Source organism: Osmerus eperlanus, chromosome 8 (assembly GCF_963692335.1).
Source record: "Osmerus eperlanus chromosome 8, fOsmEpe2.1, whole genome shotgun sequence".
In the NCBI taxonomy this organism is placed as follows: domain Eukaryota; kingdom Metazoa; phylum Chordata; class Actinopteri; order Osmeriformes; family Osmeridae; genus Osmerus; species Osmerus eperlanus.
This window is the reverse complement of record NC_085025.1, coordinates 6,762,478-6,783,187: the sequence shown is the minus strand read 5'-3', so window position 1 is coordinate 6,783,187 and position 20,710 is coordinate 6,762,478. Positions and strand designations below refer to the sequence as shown.

At 45.2% G+C, this 20,710-nt stretch overlaps 2 protein-coding genes across 3 annotated transcripts; both read right to left on the bottom strand.

The window, feature by feature from the left end:
* Positions 1-7,374: 7,374 nt before the first annotated feature.
* On the bottom strand, positions 7,375-15,949 carry LOC134025015 (doublecortin domain-containing protein 2C-like). The gene is made up of 10 exons (XM_062467803.1): positions 15,447-15,949; positions 15,237-15,285; positions 14,479-14,555; positions 14,027-14,158; positions 13,652-13,801; positions 13,372-13,429; positions 9,851-9,953; positions 8,548-8,648; positions 8,110-8,190; positions 7,375-7,693 (listed from the first exon to the last, which is right to left on the bottom strand). The coding sequence occupies exons 1-10, from the start codon at positions 15,737-15,739 to the stop codon at positions 7,592-7,594; spliced, it is 1,146 nt and encodes a 381-aa protein (XP_062323787.1). The 5' UTR covers positions 15,740-15,949; the 3' UTR covers positions 7,375-7,591.
* Positions 15,950-16,487: 538 nt separating this feature from the next.
* allc (allantoicase) lies at positions 16,488-20,260 on the bottom strand. 2 transcript variants are annotated; one of them, XM_062467585.1, is made up of 11 exons: positions 20,075-20,260; positions 19,894-19,944; positions 19,699-19,786; positions 19,436-19,555; positions 19,212-19,297; positions 18,979-19,111; positions 18,716-18,871; positions 18,197-18,270; positions 17,828-17,936; positions 17,326-17,444; positions 16,488-16,830 (listed from the first exon to the last, which is right to left on the bottom strand). In XM_062467585.1, exons 1-11 carry the CDS (start codon positions 20,162-20,164, stop codon positions 16,657-16,659), a joined length of 1,200 nt encoding a protein of 399 aa, XP_062323569.1. In that variant the 5' UTR covers positions 20,165-20,260; the 3' UTR covers positions 16,488-16,656. The 2 variants fall into 2 exon arrangements, with proteins under 2 accessions (XP_062323569.1, XP_062323570.1); XM_062467586.1 differs by having other exon boundaries at positions 19,212-19,291.
* Between the last annotated feature and the right edge of the window lie 450 nt (positions 20,261-20,710).

The following is a 20,710-nucleotide window of genomic DNA, read 5'->3' as shown; positions in this document are numbered from 1 at the left end:
GAAGTCAGGTCCAAGAGCAGCATTGTGACGGGCTGGATGACCGTGGGCGGGGCTGAGCTTGCACAGCTGTCTGGCAGGGTCAAGTCTGAAACCTAGACCTTTGGTTGTTTATAGCAGAGACTGAAGCTCAAACATGTGAAGTTCTGTCCTCAACGGGTCACTGCTGCCAAGGCATGCCTTGTGAAACTTATCTCAAGGTTTTGGAAAAATAAAAAAAGGCAGTTGCATTGTGAGAATTACAATCTAGATGTAACCTGGAAGTGGGAACACAAACATATAAAGGGAGTACATCCCTGACATAGGGAGTCAGGTGGCTGAGCGGTGAGGGAATCGGGCTAGTAATCCGAAGGTTGCCAGTTCGATTCCCGGCCGTGCAAACTGACGTTGTGTCCTTGGGTAAGGCACTTCAACCTACTTGCCTCGGGGGAATGTCCCTGTACTTACTGTAAGTCGCTCTGGATAAGAGCGTCTGCTAAATGACTAAATGTAAATGTAAATAAATGTAGTCAAACAAAACAGCAGAGTTTAGGTATACAGTATATACATATATAGTATATACAATTCTGATTCTTTTTTTTAAATTATTATTGAAGCAAAAGGCATTGTTCCATTCCAATGCTCGGACTTAACTAGAGAAAGATCAAGACTTCACAACAAATCTAAGACAAACGGGTTTAAAAATCAAATCAAATTGGCAGGTGGAACCAATGATTCATCAAAACTCAGGAGAAGCAGAGCATGGCAGGCTGCTCCAAGAGTCTAGGTGTGACAGGAAGCTTGTTTATAACTGGAACAGGTGACATCTTTACTTCAGAATGACACAATTATGAGGGACCACTAAGAGACAGGGCCATGTCTAGGGATGCAACACCTTAGGTCCTTCTGATCTCATTGTGCCAATGGATTCCCTCAGTCTGGATGGTCTTGCTGCCATCTAGCATCCCTTTGCTGTGACAAAGGTTCCTCAATGCGTTTCATTTAATCAGGTTTTGAGTCGGGATGGATATTTCCAAAGAGAAGAAATATCTGAGTAAATCTCACAGATTTAAATGGCTGGAGGACTTTGAATAAATGTCATTGCAGATAGAGGCTGTGATAGGATTTCACACTGTGAGTCCTGAAGCCAAATCCCATTTTCCTTCAAGATGTCAGGCAAGTCAGTCAACGCAAATGCTGATCGAGTGCCAATAAGGAATGCAAAGCAGGCCCCTACGGTCCACGTTGAGGTGAAGAGAGGGGCTTAGGGTGGTTTATGGGGGAGCCATTGATATGGCAACAATGCCCAGCCCTGGACTCCCTCACTGTCCTGTAAATGGGGCAGGGCCGGAGGTGCTGGGGGCCACGGAGGGGGGTCTCAGAGCCGCTGCTGTGTTTGGACACCTGCTTGCATTTGCGAAGCTCCACGGAGAAAGAGAGAGTGCTATTGTGGCCGACCACCCACATGGCTCAAGTGTGAGACTGACTGCCCTGCGCTGGGCGGTGCTGTGCCGGGCCGGCCTGAGAGGGGATACAGCGTTAAGCCATATCTATGTAGGCCATCTGCTACAGGGAGAGCTAGTCCACCCCCAACCGCACACACAGTCGAGGGGTGCAGGGTCAGTGAAAAAGAATTCCTGCTAAAGCCCTGCTCTGAGATTGTTAAGACCTCTTTTGGATGGAGGGTTTAAGAGCCACTGATATAGGCAGAGAGGGAGAGAGGGAGGGAGTTGAAACAAGAGATGATGCAAAGTCTGGCCATAACTTTCCAAGGATAGCAAAGCTACTGCTCCAATATGCTGGGAGAACTAGAAAAAAAAACAAAAAACAAGGAATAAAAGACTAAGATCAATGTAAGTCTCCAGTGAAATGGAGGGATAATTAGTCCTGACGGGCAATATATGGAAGGTCTCCTGTTGTGTTGACCCTACATGTAACACCGACAGCACGCCTCCCAAAGGGAAAGCTTATCTGGGGCTGATGTGAGTGGCTGAGACGAAGGGTCGGAAAAGTCTTCGTCACTCCGCTGTCCCCCAAGACGCCTCCCTTTGCTGCCCGCCTCCCCCTAGCTCGCTGCAGCGAGCTGAGAGGACATGATATCACTAAGTGCCACCCCGCCCTCCCCCCTCCAAATGTTTTTATTTTGGGAGTGCTTGTCTCTGAGGTGGGGCCCCCTCAGCCCCGCGACATCACAGACACTCTCTAGCTCATGTCTTATCACGGTGACTGAGGCAGAGCCACCACGGGCCTCCCATCTAGGAAACACACACACTTCATATGGAGCCTCCCATCATGTCAGCAGCGCCGTCCCTCAGACTCCCCAATGTTTCCTTTCGGATTCAGTCATCTGTTCTCACAGTTCTTTGTCGCAGACCTTCACCCTACCACATACTTGTGCATCTAGACTAAAAGCCCAGGCAGTATTTCAGTGTCCAATGGTACCGTGACATCTTGTAGCGTCAGTGAATCTTACTGGAAAAAAAAAAAAAAAACCTTGCACACCTTCTGAAAGACGTGTTTCCACGGGAACAAACAAGGGAAGTCGATATCAAGATTACCCGACAGCAGCATTCAACAGCTAGTCTGTTTGGATCAAACAGCACAGCCTCAACCACTAGGGACTCTCATGTTGTCTACCCTCACCCCCCCCCCCCCCCCCCTTTTTTCTCTCCTCATTTTTCTCTCTAACAACCAGCCCTGGAGCTCTTTATCCCCAGTGGAGCTGCAATGAAGTCAGCCTAATCTCCAGGCAGGTCTGCATTGTCCTCACGTCCAACCCTCATTCACTGTCACCAGCAGGTGGACTCTGCTCCACATGTACTGTGCAGTCTGTCAGGGAGGAGGATGAGGCTGACGCCAGACATATGCAAGTGTTGGGCACGGGATTGTAGGCAGGCTTTCCATAACCCTGACAATATCAGCCCCCCAGGGATTGGCTACTTCATGTGGATAACTGTTAGGGTTACCACTGTGAAGACATGTATCAGGAGCAGGTGAAGTGCTGTCAGACAAGCCAAGCCACGTGCAGTCTATGGCCTTAACCAATTGTGCCATGTACTATATACATGTACTGTAATACTGCACCACCTGCAGTATGATAACCATGTTTGTAACGTAGTCCCGGCACTTCATCTGTATTCTTCCCGGCTTTGAAAGAATAAACCACCAATTTTTCCTGTCAGAAAATCCTTTCAAATGAATACATATTTGATTATGTGTCACCCTCCGATGGGATTGCAATTCTACACCAATTAGGTCACTTCGTTCTTGATGAAAAGAGAAACATTAATTGCTGACCATTAAAGTATTCTGAACAGATTGTCTTAATTGACAGGAAAACAACTTAGGGAATATGGTGTGATTATCTAACAATACCCACAGGCACACATCGACACACACACACACATCTACACACACACACACACTCTGTCTCTCGCAGGAAACACAACAGAGACTGCTACCGTAATTAGTTCAGTTGAAAGGTAATTAGTTTAGAAAGACTGGTCTTTCATTTTCATAGCATCATAAAAAAATGAACAAATCAATTGTATTTTTCATGTTTAAACTTATGGCTTTAGGTTTAACCATTTTACAGCGTAACATAGGGAGGCAAGCAAGTTATATTGCCTCAATGACATTTTTAATGATCTGACGTCAAATTTGAGTGCTCTCTACTCGTCATTTTCATGTCCCTATGAAAATAATGTTAATTCCAAAACTGAATTCAGCAGCTGTAGTAATTGACTCAACTGAAAGGTTTCCTTCTAGTGGGTGTACAGTACAAGGTACAGGGTTACTCTGAGCAACTACATAATCCATTGAAGGTTTGGATCTGATGACAGCATCATAATGTCTTTTAAGATGATTGATATAAACAGTTTTTTGTCATGTTGTGACAATTACAGGAAATGTGTTCTTTGTGTAATCATAGAAAATATGAAAAAAAATTGCCAATGTAAAAAGAAATTATACATTCACTAGAATCTATAGTATTGTATTGTGTCCCCTTTTGATATGACCACCTTATTGAGACTCTTGGTGTTGATCTGAAGCAGAGTTCCAGTAAAGAGCCACAAGTGGCTCTGACAGACCTTCACCTCGTCCACACAGTCTACAGTCCCACTGCTGGCTTGTCTTTCATTGACATTACATTTACATTTAGTCATTTAGCAGACGCTCTTATCCAGAGCGACTTACAGTAAGTACAGGGACATTCTCCCCGAGGCAAGTAGGGTGAAGCCCAAGGACACAACGTCATTTGGCACAGCCGGGGAATCGAACTGGCAACCTTCAGATTACTAGCCCGCTTCCCTAACCGCTCAGCCACCTGACTCCCTCAGGGTTAGGGTTAGCCTCCCTTTCTCAGTTATGTGGGGCGATGCCGGTGAAGAAACATAGCCTTGGGGCACGAACATTAACAAACCTTCATTTTATGCACCATTAAGCCTTATGTTATTTTATAAAAATGTATATCCATAAATGTGTACGGAGTGCGTTTAATATTTTTTTGTACACCGTTAAATATCATTAGGTTATTAGATGACTCGATTCACTTTGAATCAATGAGGTGATTCATTTCCAGAGAAGAGGGTGGGGCCTCGCCATATCCACACTTACCCACAATCCCCCCTGCTGTTGATTCAGGCATTAGGAGAAATAACAGAGCCATTTATCTAAACCGTGCAGGGAGAATTCATCAGGAAAAGCCAGAGAGAGAGAGCCCCCTAGGCGACTAATTTCCTGTATGCTGTAATCACACGCACTCCCATTCATGTAGAACGGGTATGAATTATAAACAACAACAACAACAATATCAAGCACATAGTGTCGAGCACCCAGGAAGCAGGTGTACCGACCAGGGAGGGCTTTGATTGGAGGCTACGTCAAGTTAAGATTAGGGGCTGGCGTCTGCCTCCTGCATTGGCTGTCACCAACACAGTGGGAGGTTCCTTTACAGTCTAGAGGACGAGAAGAGGGCGACAGAGACCAGAAGCATTACTGTAGAGGCCGCGGGAAGAGGGTCCCATGCTGTGCATGACAGGAGTCCTGACTCCACAGGCATACGTGGGAGCGCCGGGTTGATCTTGGGGGAAGGTGAGGTTGCATCTGACAGATGAGGGTGAATGTGTGCGTGGGTGGAGAAGTGTGGGTGGGGGTAGGGGGATGGGGGGGTAGAGTGGGGCCGGGCAGTCTGAGATGCACTCTGTGATAAATTATAGATTAAGTTAATCTCAGCGTGTCTAGTCGTGGCCCTTGACAGTTGGGTGCCTGGAGGAGAAAGGGAGCAGGATGAGGCTGCACGTAGACAAGCCCGGCCAGGGCTCAACCCCCTCCCTCTTCTACATTCTGTCTGAATGTGCAGCTCAAACGAAGGAAGGGATCTAACCATAGAAAGTGGGATCTGATGATTTTTGTGTTGTACCAGGAAGAGGAGAGACTCAGCAGGGGCCCTTTGGTCAGCTAGTCAGCTCTATTCTAGCGATATATTTCCTCTCTATTTCTCTCTCCCCCTCATCGCAGCAGGCACAACAGGGGCTTACTTGTGCCTCTCTGAAACGCCTGACTTCTGAAAGCAGATTTTCCTCTGAAGAACTATTGCATTGCCCGAAATAAGGAAAAAGAACGAGACAACACAAATGTGACAAAATGTCTCTGAGTGGCTTTAGTGAAACAGATCAAATCAAGCCTTCTCTCCAGTGACATTTCATGCTTTGGGATGATAATCGAGATGCAAATGCGGCAGGAGGATGGTTTAGGAACACGTCATTGTGTCTTTGAATCATCTCTCAACCTCTCAACACAGACAAACAAAGCTGTGTATGTCTTTGTTCACCAGTAAAGTAGCTATTCATGCACCACAATAAAACCACAACTAAGGAGGAGAGGGAGAGCGAGAGCGTCAGTGAAAGTAGAGAGAATGAGTAAAAGAGGAGAGTGAGAGAAAGAATAAGACCAGTCCTTTCCATCACTGGTTGACAAACTTGCATTAACACACACGATTTACACCACATAGTGAAATTCCAATAAGTGTGAAGGGAATCATCAGGAAGTCACTCCTGCCTGTGCCTGTGATGAACTGTACACTCGAGTGCCAGCTAGCACAGAGCTGGGTCACTCACACACAGCCACGGCACAGAAGTATGGATGAGTGTACACGTGCGTGTGTGTGAGTATGTGTAATAACGTGGGTGAATTACGACATGCCACGCTACTTGAACACACCTTTTTTGCCTTCAATCAATCCTAGTGCTTTATTACAAACAGCAGGCTGCGGTGTCACTGTAAATCGCTGGGTCATTGCTCACGTAGCCAACAGCTTTCTGAAGGAGAGGGGGGCGGGGTCAGCCAGGAGGAACTACAAGAGGTAATGTGTCAATGGGTCTGAGGAGTAGATGACATCATTCTGGTGCAGGCCTGTGCCATCCTGAGGGAAAGGGATTGGCTACCTGCAGTGTGACTATGTTTGTGCGTCTTTGTGTGTGCAAAGGAGGGAGTTAGGTGGCTAAACGGTTAGGGAATCGGGCTAGTAATCTGAAGGTTGCCAGTTCGATTCCCAGCCGTGCAAAATTACGTTGTGTCCTTGGGCAAGGCACTTCACCCTACTTGCCTCGGGGGAATGTCCCTGTACTTACTGTAAGTCGCTCTGGATAAGAGCGTCTGCTAAATGACTAAATGTAAATGTGTGCATGAGAGTGTGTGTGTGTGTGTGTTTGTCCAGATGTGTGTTTGTCCAGATGTGTGTTGGGCCTCATATTTTAAAAAGCTCTGAGGAACAGGGTTTCATCGCATGCCTTTCGTCACTGCTTATCTCTGGGCACTTGAGGATGTTACAGTGGCGTGGAACAACAGAGAACACTGTAGACCCTGACTGACCGCCTTGATCGGCTGCTCCATGACTGTTAGTTGCCATGGACCAGGGCCGGCACAATAGGGCTCTCACAGTTGAGTAATGAGTGTCCAGAGTCTGACGAACAGTGGGGGTGATAATTCTGGTCTGGACCCAGGGGGGCAGTGGGTTCCGCCATCAACCTGCAGAGTGGCTCCCCACCTGAGGGCTGCAGCCAGCGGTGACAGTGCCTGAGCTTGATTAAAGTTGACCTTGAGAATGGATGTGTGTGGGGGGGGGCAGTGTGAGAGCGCCTAACCAAGGCTGGCGGAATAGGCACCAGAAAACACAGAGAGACGGATCTGAAGTAATTGCGTCAGAAAAGACTAAAGGAAATCAATGACGATGGGGAGGGATCGATAGGAGTTTTTTTTTATCGCTAATTTCTGAAGAGGATCGACTGGGAGGGCGGGCGGGGGAGGGGGGTGGGGGGGGTTCGGTCAATTGATCCAGTATCTCCTTTTCTGTATTGGCATATCTCACATTATTAATTAAGAAGAAATGCTCAGCCGACTGATGGATAAATTAGGCAGTATCATTAAATCAACATTAATGATTGTAATGAGGAGAAAATTGGTGCTTCAGTTAGCCTTGGTCTTCACGACAGACAGACAGACAGACAGACAGACAGACAGAGCAGGCTATAGAGCTGCTGGTCACAGCTAAAAATGGTCAGAGCCAGGTGTACAGACAGGAGACTGTGTATTGACAGTGATCTGGGGACTGCTGCTACTCTACATAGCATCCATGTACCGCCTTGGTCCTCGCAGGGTCCTTCTGGGGAATCTGCTGGGCTGGGGTTGTCGTGACTTGGCCCAACTCCATAGGCTGCTATGGGTACCCGTGGAAGGACACCAACAAGAGGTTTGTGTGACATCAGAGAAAGAGAGAGAGAGAGAGAGGAAAAGTCAGCCATCAACAAGGACGCTACGACAGCACTTAATATCGAAGCAAGCTAGTGTTTGTGCAGAAGCAGTGGACTGTGTTCAGAAGCACGTGCCATAGGAGTCACTGAAAGCATCCAAACTTGGGAGGAGAAAGGAGGAAAAAGTCAAAGAGTCACAGTATGGGGCAAGGAACTGAGCAGCAGACCATACCCTTTCCTTAACCACCCCTGGGAAATACAGCTATGGCTGGCACTATGTGTTGTGGCAAGTCATAAATCTCTCTGGTGGAGCTCCCCGAGTGTGCGGGCTAGCTGGCCACACGGCGGGCCACCTTGGGAGGGCTCTGGACGCCACACTGACCTTCCTGAAGCGGACCGAGGAGGCCCTGCCAGAGCTGTGGGAGGCGTCACACTGTTCCTCCTCCACGACCTTCGCTTCAACCTAGGAGTGCACACACACACACACACAACAATGACACAGCAACATATTGACACAGATACGTGCATGCACACAGACATACACACACACACAGACATACACCTCCAGACGAGCAGACACATTGACACAGACACAAAGCCAGGCACGAACAGACAAATGCTCGGACACGCTGGCTTATGGAACTCGTGTGGAAACAGTACCACACACTCCCGCGTGTGTGATTGTGTCCCAGACGGCTCTGGTTCACTAAGGATGTGTGGAGGTATGACTGGTGCACAAGCCCTCTAGTCCGGGTCATCTCATTTGATGTGTGTTGTGTGTGTTTGGCTGGTTCCCCCGGGGCCGGAGGAGCCGCGTTACCTGATCGACTGGCAGGTCCACTTGGATTTGCTCGTCCTCTGGTATCTCTGCGGCACCTGCGGTCTCCCTCCTCCTGGCTTTGGCTCTGAACATACTGCCCTCTGAGGACAGCCATTAATCACTATTACTGCTCATGCTGACAGCCAGTCAGCTGACCAGTCAGTCAGTCACTGAGCCAGCCAGGCATTTGGTCAAGCAGCCAGTCAGTCACCTGGCCAACTCTGTGGTCCCCCTCTCTGCTTCTTCCTTATTTTTCCTTTAACTGTGACCTAATCAATGAGGCTGTCAGTCAGTGTTAGTGTTCTGTCTGCTTCCACTGTCAGGCCATGCTCTCCAGCCCTAGGAGCTGCTGGGGCATGACCAGGCCCACTGCTCAGAGCCCTGAACTCTGCTAGCACCACTCAGGGAACAATGCCAGCTAGAGGCCCACACAAGCCAGCTATTGTATGCATTGATTGTGAGGATAGTCACCTGGGATGTCATGTTGCCGATATACATATACAATGTTTGAAAAATGTGTGAAACAGGTAACAGAGAAAACAGCATTGCTAGCAAAGAAAGAATGCCCCCCGAGTCTTGTATAAATGTGCCCACAGAGCAAAAGAATACAATAATAATGAAAAAAAGCAGCAGTTATAAAAATGCAAAGTGCTATCCCAAAACAATCTCCCGTCAGATGAAATAGTAATGAAATGAATGATTGATGGTGGTCCTGACTTCCTTTGTGCCCAAAAAGAGAGAGAGAGAGACAGAGAGAGAGAGAGAGACACACAGAGAGAGAGAGAGACACACAGAGAGAGAGAGAGAGAGAGAGAGAGAGAGAGAGAGAGAGAGAGAGAGAGAGAGAGAGAGAGAGAGAGAGAGAGAGAGAGAGAGATAGGGAGATAGGGAGATAGGGAGATAGGGAGAGGGAGACAGCCGTCCCTGGCAAGGTTGAGAAGACTCCCTGCTTGGCGCTGAATTAATTTATGATCCTATTTGAGGCAGAGCTGGGTAAAATATTCACCTCGTAGCCGTGCTCTCTCTAGGCTGCTGTGGCGCCTTGCCATGATTTAACGGGGGGCTCTCCAGTGTCTTCACACCGGGTGCCCACACGTATACACACGTTTGCATGCAGGGACATACACAATCAAATAAGATGGCTGTGCGTGAGATAGAGAGAGGAAGAGGGGAACATGTCTGGCAATTGATAGTGTGTGCTGAGTGCAATGAGGATTCAGTGCAAGTGTGCGTGCCTGTGTGTGTGTGTGTGTGTGTGTGTCTGTGTGTGTCTGTGTGTGTGTGTGTGTGTGTGTGTACATACCCCCTGATGAGAGGAGAGGGGTTTGAGAGACATGCTTCTGTTGCTTGGCTCTCTCAGGCTTGGCATAGAACAGAGAGTCTGCCTTGAGTCTGTGATCTGTAAACTACAGCACATGAAACAAAGCATGTGGGTTGGTGAACACAGATAGTGAGAGACGGGGCACATCTTTATGCATGAGGTTGTTGTTCCTCTACAGAACACCACCACGTCATCTCTGTATGAGCTGAACTTCTTCAAGTTGCTGTACCCGGGGCACGCCAGCTTCAGAACAAAACCTCCCGTTGGTATATTTTATCTTTACTGATCACTGAGAATAAGGGGTGGGTTTCTGTTCAATTAATTTCTGGTTTTGGACAGGAACTATTGGACATTTTGATTATAAAACCCCATCAACATTCTATATGATGACTGGTTCTTTACATGTGGGAATGTGTTGAAAATGATACTGTTACATGTGATGTCCTAGCCTATACTTCTATTGAAATAAATGACAGGTACAGGAAAGGATTGTGGAAAACAACATTAATATTAAACTAAGCTGTGAGGCCCTTAGTTGAATAAATATGAGGGATGGAATGTATATAGTCTTTTGATATAAAGAGGGTGTCAGTGGGTTTTTTAATGTATTTTCTCTTTCAGTCCTTTTATTCTAACATTGCTCCAAGTTGTCCAGGCACTGATAAGCTTTGCGGGTCCCCAGTGACTGTGCTGGCATTGAATGAGTCTGGTTCCAATACATCTCATGCACAGCCAATCAATCACTGGCAAGCACTGCCAACTAATCATTTATTGATAGAAAGGAGCAGCCATGAATTTCTAATAGCATTCGTCTTATTTAACAGTCCAGATCAAACAGAGAAAATCCAAACACGCTTGGAGGGGGGAAAAATCCTGGGAATATCTTTCTTTTTGGCAGCCAACAGGCAGTTATTGATGGGAATGCCTACAATATGAGAGTTGTGATGAAAAAATAGAGGAAAAAGAGAGAGAGAAACAGAAATACAGAAAGAGAGAAAAAAGAGGAGAGTGGTTGTTGGGTATGAGGGTAACAAATCAGAATTTCACATGCGTTACATATCAACACCCGGCATCTGGGTGAGATATTCACTCCTTGGAGGACAAGGAATGGGAATGTTCAAATGTTTTATTAAATGTCTTTCTCCCCATCATGGTTGTTTTCAGTCGGCTCTCTCAGGGCTTGGGGGCATGGGGGAAGTGAACCGATCCCTTTGTGTGTCTTTCTGAAGCCTACACCGCAGGCACTGGGTGTTTGTTAGCGCACTAACACTGCATCGTGGGACATGATGGATGTTTATTAGGCGGCCTTCTCAAAACGCAGGCAGAGGCCAAAGGTTTACTGATCACTCCTACTTTCAATTCCCAGTGCCCTCAGTGAGAGGTGAGACATCTAGAATTCAGACCGCAGGCCTTCTATTGACAGAGGCTGGGCCGGCAGACAGGGCACAGCTCAAACAACTCGCTCAGTGCCACTGACCCTCATAAGGATCATTTGTTCAGCTTCTCCTTATTACACCTGCCCTGGTTCTGCGGGGAAGGCGCCCTGGGTTTCTGTTCAATATTTAGAGGTCTTTGTTTCATACAACCAACCCTGTGGCAAGAACAAGCTGCTTCTGGCCTACTTGAACTTTGAGAGGGTTATCAAATTCCTCCATCCTCTATGATGTTAGACATCAAAACAGCGGAGCAGAAATATGAAAAACACATGAAAACTACCCCCCAACTGTACTCTGGACAAACTTAAACATGCAGAATACGGAGGGTCCAGCGAACAAGGATGGGCGATTGACACAACCTTATTCAAAATAAGATGTAATCCCAGTATGTCTGAAGCTTAGGCATGTCAAACAGTCCAGCCGCCATACGGCAATCAGAGTGCCTCAGAAAATGGTAAGGGGATAAAAATGTCAGAAAGAAATGTCAAACGATGACAGATGGGTTAAGGCATTGAGGCCTGCACTTAAAAACTACCATCAAACTTAGTGTTGGAGTGATGGACAAGGCTGATGACCCTGCCACAGGCCCTCCTAAAACAGCTTTATAACAGACCCTGCAATAGACATTAAAGTTAGATAGAATGCCATGGAGCTTCCCAGAAGCAGGCACCACCTCAATCATGATTCATAGAAGACTCAGGCTTCAGCCACAGCTACAGATGAAAAGTGTACGGGACAGAAAGAGACAAGGAGAGAGAGAGGGGGAGAGAGAGAGCGAGAGCGAGTGAGAGAGCGAGTGAGAGCCAGAGAGCGAGCGAAAGCGAGAGAGCGAGAGAAGATGTATGCTCTAGCAGTGATACTGTAGCTGTTGCTCATGTACTTTAAGGTCTGATGAACAAATAGCTGGGTCACTGTCGCCTCCCTCTGGTTAGCACTGGGAAGGCAATGCAGAATTTTCCAACAGCAAGGCCAAAAACACATTCCATGAAATAACTGGGACTTGGAAAAGTGTGTTTGAAAGTCAAACAGATTCATGTTTGCCGATGCCAAACGCTTCATGTTCAAATGAAAAAAGAGACAGTGATTCCCTTCTGCCCCACAAAAGGAGTTGGCGCACATCCACTTGAAGCAATATCGTTACGATGGTGGAGCACTTAAGGTCATTAACACAGCAAGAGAGCAGTAGATAGATCAGCACTATTAAACGTGTGTGTAATGGTGATTGAATTGGACAGTCATTGCGCCTAAGTCTTACACAGCTCATACAGTTTGCCCTTCTAATCAGATCCTTTGTTTGCATCTTAGCGGCTTCAAAATGTAGATGAGTTAATGAAGTGTGATCAAGTCATCGGACGAGCAACACGAGAGGAGAGATGACTGCCTCTCTAACTCCGGCACATGACTTATTGTTGAGAGCTAAGCTGTAATTTTTCATGGTAATAAAGAGACATCAGATATTTCACGTTGACCTTTTCTGAAACCAAAGAGCTGAGTCTGCAATCCCCTCCTCCTCACTCACTGAGCCTCAGTATGTGAGACACTTATCTTCATCCCCACCAGGCTGGAATAGTGACAACACGTGTGTGCGTGTGTGGGTGTGTGTACATACCATTGCATGAGTGAGCATCATACATTGTAATTAATCACAATAGAGATGGTTTGACTCAGGAGAAATGAAGGATGTCTGGTGTGCTGTGTGTTTCCTCACGGTCAATCTGTTCAAGGGCGTCCAGCGCCACAGAATTCTGAGAAGCTCATTAATATTTGTTGTGGTTTGACATTAAAGCCACTTAATGTTCTCTAATTGGATGCCTCAAGCAAGGAGACATTCTTAGTTAATTGGTGATTAAATACCTACAATAGTTAGGCTAATAGTTACTTTAGACTACCTGGTATGGTATTGCTTATGTTGCCTTTTAAGAGTTGTTGAAAAACAGTACTTCCAGTAAAGCACACAATATTTCTAAATTACTTTTTGTATCAACAGATTAAAACAAACTATTTTCAAATGATTGTGTGCTGCGTAGTTTCCAAACACTTCATGATGTAATCACAGGAAGCACTTACCAAAGGTCTCGTATGCTTTTCTTTCCTTATCACTCGTGAAGCAAAATCGAGATGGACTCTAGGTTAAAAAAATATATGAAAAATATTACAAAGAGTGTCAACTATTTATTCTCCTGTGACCACACCACATATCAAACTAAAACATATTGCCTCTGTTGATTTTCTTTTTTCCTGTGGGGAAAAAAAAACATTCAGCATATCGCTAAAGTACATTATTTTTTTCATACCCCAGCCTCAGTTCTGAAGACAGATAGCCAAGCAGAGTGCAGAAGCCACTCACCCCAGGCTACATTCCTGAAAGATGCCCTTCCTCTGGACCCAGTGGAAGTACGGCAGCAGTCTGAACCGCTCCATCCCTGTCGCTACATAGTAATGGTTGTTCTCCAGCTCCACTGAGCTGGATAATGGGGTCCCATCTAATGTGCACAATCTGTGCGGGAAAAATACAGAAAAAGAACCCGCAGACTGGTGCAAAGAAAACAGACAGTGTGAAGCTCGCTTACATGCTAAAATATTTAATGTACATCAGTTGAAATGCCATAACGAATCATGCCACAGAGATGGGGTACGACTATAGTGTTACGCGGTGTATGTCTTTGGTGTGAATTGTCACAGGAAACTGTTCTATTGTCCTTGAAAAGTCTTTTTTAAATACCTACGCACGGCTCCAGTGCGAAGACGCACTTTCTCTGTTATCATAGCCAGGACTATCTCCCAGTTTCTCAGAGTGTATTTTGGAATCAGGAGCCGAACTGGAGGAACAAAGTAGCTTCCATTGGTAAAAACACTGCAAAACAAAACATCTATGAGTACCTTTCCATCAGTCAAAACATTGGTACTTCAACAGAAGTGAAGTTATGATCAGTACAAGGTCATTTTGTTCTGATTCCAATGGTAAATGTGCAAGCATTGGTGATTGTGTTTTACTGGTTGAACTCTGTGTCTTAAATACAAATGGCTTTGCAATTCGGATCCAATCTCAATTGAATCAGTTAAATGAGGCATGGGTGCACTGTTCTATTAGCTCGACTCATGATGGAATCTCTCACTAATGGAATGTTTTTGAGTGTGCCATTAGTATAGGACAACTGGGAAATCGGTACTGACTTGATAGTGCATGACTCATGCAGAATCTTCCCCCATCTAGCTGGAACAATTATTCTGCTGTGGACCACTGGCTTTATCTGTAAGGAGAAATGAAAACACCCAATCATAACTTTGTCATGGTTTCTGTCCATCTCTTATCTGGCAATAGCTTGCCTTGCAGCATCTAACCCTTTAAATAATGAATTCTCAGTGTGGTTTTCAATATCAATAAAACAGGCTTATTTTCTTGGAGATTTTTGGTGTGAAAAGACTCAAGTAAATTAAGCGGAATTATGTCGGAATTAAACTTCCTCATTTCAGTATTCCTTAATATACAATAAGGGATAATCTTGTTACATAGGACAAGAGAAGCTGGTGGATTTCCTTCATCACTGCTAATATAAATGCCGTTTTGCAACTAGCCTCCTGGCAGCGCTAAGAAATTGGACAATACAGGCCTACTTATAGAGCGGGCCGTATAGGAAAAAAAATTAGACTGTCCTTACACAAACACATATGAAACACACACATTTACATATGAAACGTTCACCCACATTCATATTACTGAAAACCTAAATATAGCCTACATACACATGAAATGCTCGCTTGTGAAACACATTCACACACTCATATATGAAACGCTCAAGTCTTATAAGGATGAGTAAGAAGCTTTGAGAATGTAAGTGTGAGAAAATTTTCACTATCCGGAATGCATTTCTGTATATCCGGAAGTCAGCTCAATAGTTTAGAAATTTTACAATTTGACCTCATATACTTACAACTTCGCTCTTCTTCCGCTGGGGCTTTACTGTGGTAATGTTAAAGTAACTACGGGGGAGGTAAATAAATTAGAACATGGGGTGGTGGGCTATTCACTCTTTTATAATGATAACATAGAGACTCAATGTATAGGCCAAAGGTTTAACGACGTGGAATATTGCTACATTTGAAGAGACTTCTAGTATCATAATACAGATGCATAGGCCTACTCAAGTTTTTTGAAGCGCTCTGTGCCAGCAGCGACGTATTTTTCACCGTGCTGCAAAATCTCCAAACTCAGTATTCTGTGTCCTTGTCGAGGCGTGTAAATGTTCCTCACGGCTCCAAAATGGGCTTCCACTCCCCGAGTTACATTATTCAGAAAACTATCAAACGATGGCACCTGGCGCGGATTGATAACAATCCTTCTCCCAGGATAAAAAGCATCGCCGTTTCGATAAACCACTACGGTTTTGGTAGGTGATGGGTGAGCACCAGACACCCTGCCAGGAATTTCAGTCATTAGTGTAGCGAGGCAGGTGGATGCAGGGTAGCGAACCGTTAACGTAGAGAATGAGCTGAGGCCAAGTGTCACACGTTATTAAATTAGCAAGTAGTTAATTGATACCGTGGTGCATCTATAATCAAGGCTACAGTATGCACTCGACTGAGCATTTTTATCAGTTATCCTTGACATTAACTACAGCCATATTGGTTTGCAAAGGCCGCCTTCTTTGATTGTGACACATTATGGTTGCGGTTTATTCCACTGTCATGGAAACCAATCTGTTTCAGTAATAGGCTGTTTATGATGTAGCTAATATTATGTGGGTGAATACTCGATTCTGATTGGCTGCAGTGGTGTCCGTTATGTAAGCGATAATGTCCGACGAGGTGTGCAATTTCATACAATAATGGACGATGTATCCCTTACATAACCTTTCCATTTCAGATGTAGGATTATTTTACAATAAATCTAACCCATAAATGTAAAACCCCACCACCACCCCTCAAAAAAACAAACAAACAATCAAGAGAATAGTCCAGCAACTGGCTTGTATTGGACATTTACATTTTACATTTAGTCATTTAGCAGACGCTCTTATCCAGAGCGACTTACAGTAAGTACAGGGACATTCCCCCCGAGGCAAGTAGGGTGAAGTGCCTTTCCCAAGGACACAACGTCATTTGGCACGGCTGGGAATCGAACTGGCAACCTTCAGATTACTAGCCCGACTCCCTCACCGCTCAGCCACCTGACTCCCGGACATGTGAACCACGTCAAAAGCAGATGAATCACATGCACCAGAAAACCTGTATCCACATATTTTTGACACACTGGTAGCCTTCTTCAAAGGCAATGTAAATATGCTTCAAACCAGCCCACCGATTCACTGAATGTGATTCGATGAAGTGACTTGGCATATTACCAGCTCTGTGTCACAGTTTAGAGGCTGGTGTCAGAGGCTTGGTTGAGGACATGGAGGCTGGATGACCCCATAGCCTCAGCCTGCTGACACCTCCATCTGGGGCGATGCTCAGACGCACATGACTGACAGGGCCAATCAGCGCCAGGGAATCACCTGAGTAGAAATGCCTGTGGTGAGACTGGAGCTAGAGCAGAAAGAGACAAAGACTTCTCAACTCAAATGCTTTTTATCAACTTTACAGATTGTAGTAGTTCATATAGTTTTGAAGTTTACGGAGGATTAAACACGATGTGCACTCAGGAGGGGTTAAAGCAGGCTGGACTGTTGGCATGTCTAGATGTCTTGGCCAACATCCAGGTTGGCAGACGTTCCCTTCTCTTACAGAAACTTGGGTGCGTTTCAAATATATTAGAGAGAGAAGTGTTAAGCACCAAACCTCTCCGATAAGATAGATACCCATTTGTTTGCCAAGATCCAATTTGATTTATTCATCATACACATTCAGTGTTGTTTAACTAACTAAATGGCTTCCATAAACACCATTTGCATTGCCATCTGTCTGGAATATGGACTTTTAAATATTGAATTAATTAAACTGTTGAATAAGAACTGACATTTCACATAGCTATTTCCAGATATCTGGGGATTTAATTAAAGGTGTAAAAAATAAATAACCTACTTTCCGAGGGGCCAGAAGCACCTGCCACTTGTCCGTGCTCCACTTGCTAATCATGCAATGTCCCTCCTCTTCAGGGGTCAAATAGCAGGCTACTATCTTACAGGAGTCAGGAAAGTTTCCTGTTGACATCACAATGATACACAGTAACAGTAAAGTTGTGTCTAGTTAGCGGCATGCCATGCGCCTGAAGTTTGAGACAGAGGCACTAGGTTAACCTGGGACCTCATCTGTAAACCTGTGATAACTTGTACCTGGAAATGTAACATTTTAACCTAGCACGGCTACAGCAGTTCAAGTTAGTTCAACAACACATGTTTACACAGAACAATTACTTTCTCAGGCCCTTAATGATAGCACACAGAAAAAGGATAGACAATAATAATTCATATGATAATAGTAGCAAGATCAAAATGAATATCCCAATATAAGACATGGGGAGAAACGAGTAAACACTGAATCGTGTAAAGAAAGCTGTGGATGAGAACCAGGTGGCCAATTCTACCTTTGAAGTGGTTGGTGTCTATCTCCACTTTGCTGATGACTCCAGGGTGGCCCAGTCTGAACACTGCCCACTCAAAGCCTGGTACCTGCAGAATGCCCCTCTCATCCACCTGGCACAAGGCATTGTAAGATTCATAGGTTTTAGGTTTATTCTCATGTAGTATTAGGATGTATTAAGAAATACACATGTTGGACGAACACAGAACTTTGGTTGGACTGATAGTAAATTGTCGAGAGGAACCAGACAAATAATTTATTTGTACCTGTACCTTATCGCAAGTGCCAAATTAAACTTGAAACTTGTATCATCACAGCATACAGAACACACAATTTCTCAGCTGAATAAAAGCAAAAGTGTATGCTGGGTAACCTTTAGCTCTCTGGGTCTGTCCAGTCGACGTGCTGTCTCCCAACCATCCCCCATGTTAGCAGCTCTGCCCAGACCTTTGGAGATACAAACTCATGTCAGTACACTGACAGGGAAATGGGACACGTACAAGCCCATGGATGCATATTCATAATTACGTTTCCCCTCAATATAATTCTCCAGGTAGGATACCTAGTCCATATTGAGCATGACAAATTCACATCTCATTGTTGTGGCACGGAATTGACAGTGAGATAGTGGACCGCTGCCAGTTTACAGCAGACTTGATGGAAACCACAGAGGCATGCACCTGTCAGTGAGGTATGAACTTCATTAATCAATGTTCAGTTATTTAATGAAAGGGACACAGCTGGCTAAATCTAATCCTGGTTGAGATGTGTATTGACTGTACCACAGGTAAACAATATTTCTATCCCCTATATTAACCCATAACTATATTTTTTGTATAATGCTTGAGTGGAACTTTGTCGGCAATGCTCACAAGCTGGCGTGGTGGCATACCTATCATGTTACGAGGGTGACCAAAGTGGGCATCACTGTACCCCAGACAGACCCCCCCATTAACCAAGGCTATCAGGTCCACCTGGTTGTCTGTCGGCACTGTTGACCAGTCTTTCTGACCCACACCGTACACCCTCAGTCTGGCAATACCCCCGTCTGTAAACCACACAGACAAACAAGCACAGGGCCTTTAGTCCAGATACAATTAACCATATGGATATGCACTGGATAGAGCGCTGTGGCAGAGGGGTGGGAGGGGTAACCTGGGTACATGTTGAGCCGTAGATGCGTGACCCTGCCAGGGAAGGCTATTGGGAAGTAGTTATGACACGTGTCAGAGTATCCAGGCTTCAGCTCTGTCACAGGAAGAAGTTCCTCCCACAAGTCTGAATTCAGCTGTCAAAACACAACATCTGTTTGATCCCTTGCAAGCATGTTATAGTGAACCACATAGAAGAAGCTATGCCATAGAAGCAACATGGGAGATAATCAATACCTTTGCAACTGCTGCAAACTGGCTCTGGGAAGCAGCCATGCCTGTGCGGTTGCCATCAAGGGTCAGTGGTGGGAGATTGTCTGTGTCTACACAGGTAGACAGGGACAAGTCGAGTGCAAGGTCAGTTCTCCAGCATCTCAGCATATCCCATGCATGGCAAATTATTGCGTTATGTTGGAGCAGAACTTGATTAATCTCCAGGGGGAAATGGGAAGTGTTCTTACCCAGACATGCAGCCTGAACAGAGCACGATGGGGCATAGTTCCCAGTGAAGAAGGAAGTGTCCACATCCAAGCCATAGAGGATCCCTGGCACACCCAGCTGAATGATGCACCAGTCATGACCTTACAGACATGATGTTGGCCAATAACATGACACACCAGTCTTACCATTAGCATATTTATATAACATCACCGATTTTACAAGAATTACTGTGAACTGATCTAACCTCGTTCAAAGCCGTGTACTGTAAATAAGGGACTCATACCGGGTATTCTTTTTCTTCTGGTTTCCCAGCCGTCCATCCATTTTCCATATTCAGTGAATGCAGAAGCTATGAACTCAGGTGTCTCTCTCTTCCAATCACATACAGCAGTTAAATATGTAACTGACAAATTACCAACATAATGAAATGTGCATTGTCCCTGACACAAATACATGAAATCAAGTTATCACATTGTACCTTCAGAAGATTTATAGCTGGAGCAAACCATTCATCGGTGGCAAAAAGAACCTTGTGGGGAGGATGTGGCTGTAAGTGTGGGGCTCAGGAACTAACAGCAACTAGTCCAGAAATATATTGTGTAGGTTTGCGCTAGTGTGACCATCTCAGTTGAAATGTTACGATCATGACTGTGACTCACCTTCCCACCAGCTGTCTCACAGGCCAAGTTATTGAACTGCAGAAAGCCTGGTTGCTCTGAGGCCAACTCCACTGCTTTGTGTTCTGCCATGTTTGCAGTCGCCAAAAAAAAGGCAGTCGAAGCCTGTTTAATGCTATACTTAATACATGAAGCCTTGGGAACCTGCTATGCAGCTAAGCTTTCTAAATGGAGTCTCTCCTTTAACTGGCTTACATATGAAAGTTGAGCAGGTCAAAGTACAGCAGCAGTGCTGTCAGTGACTGCGGTGTCATGTTTACTGTTGACCATGGGGCCACTAAGTTAGTAATGTTTAAAATGGTCTGCTTGTCATCAAAACCCCATTTCCAACAAGCCTGTGAACCAATTATCTTGATCTTAAGTCAAACCAAAGGAGAGCATGTTTGAGTGGTGTGATGTCAGTGGGTTACACTAGGAAAAGGTCACATGCTTTAAGAAACTACAGGCTTTACTTAACATGTTGCATGATAGATATTTTGGACGCTGCCCATGGTTGATTAATTATTTGTGTAAAGACTCCAACATCAGTCAGATCTACACTCACTGGCACCACCTATCGAAATCCAGCATGTTGTTCTACAGAACATGTGTTTAACAGTTATCTTGTCATTCAGCACA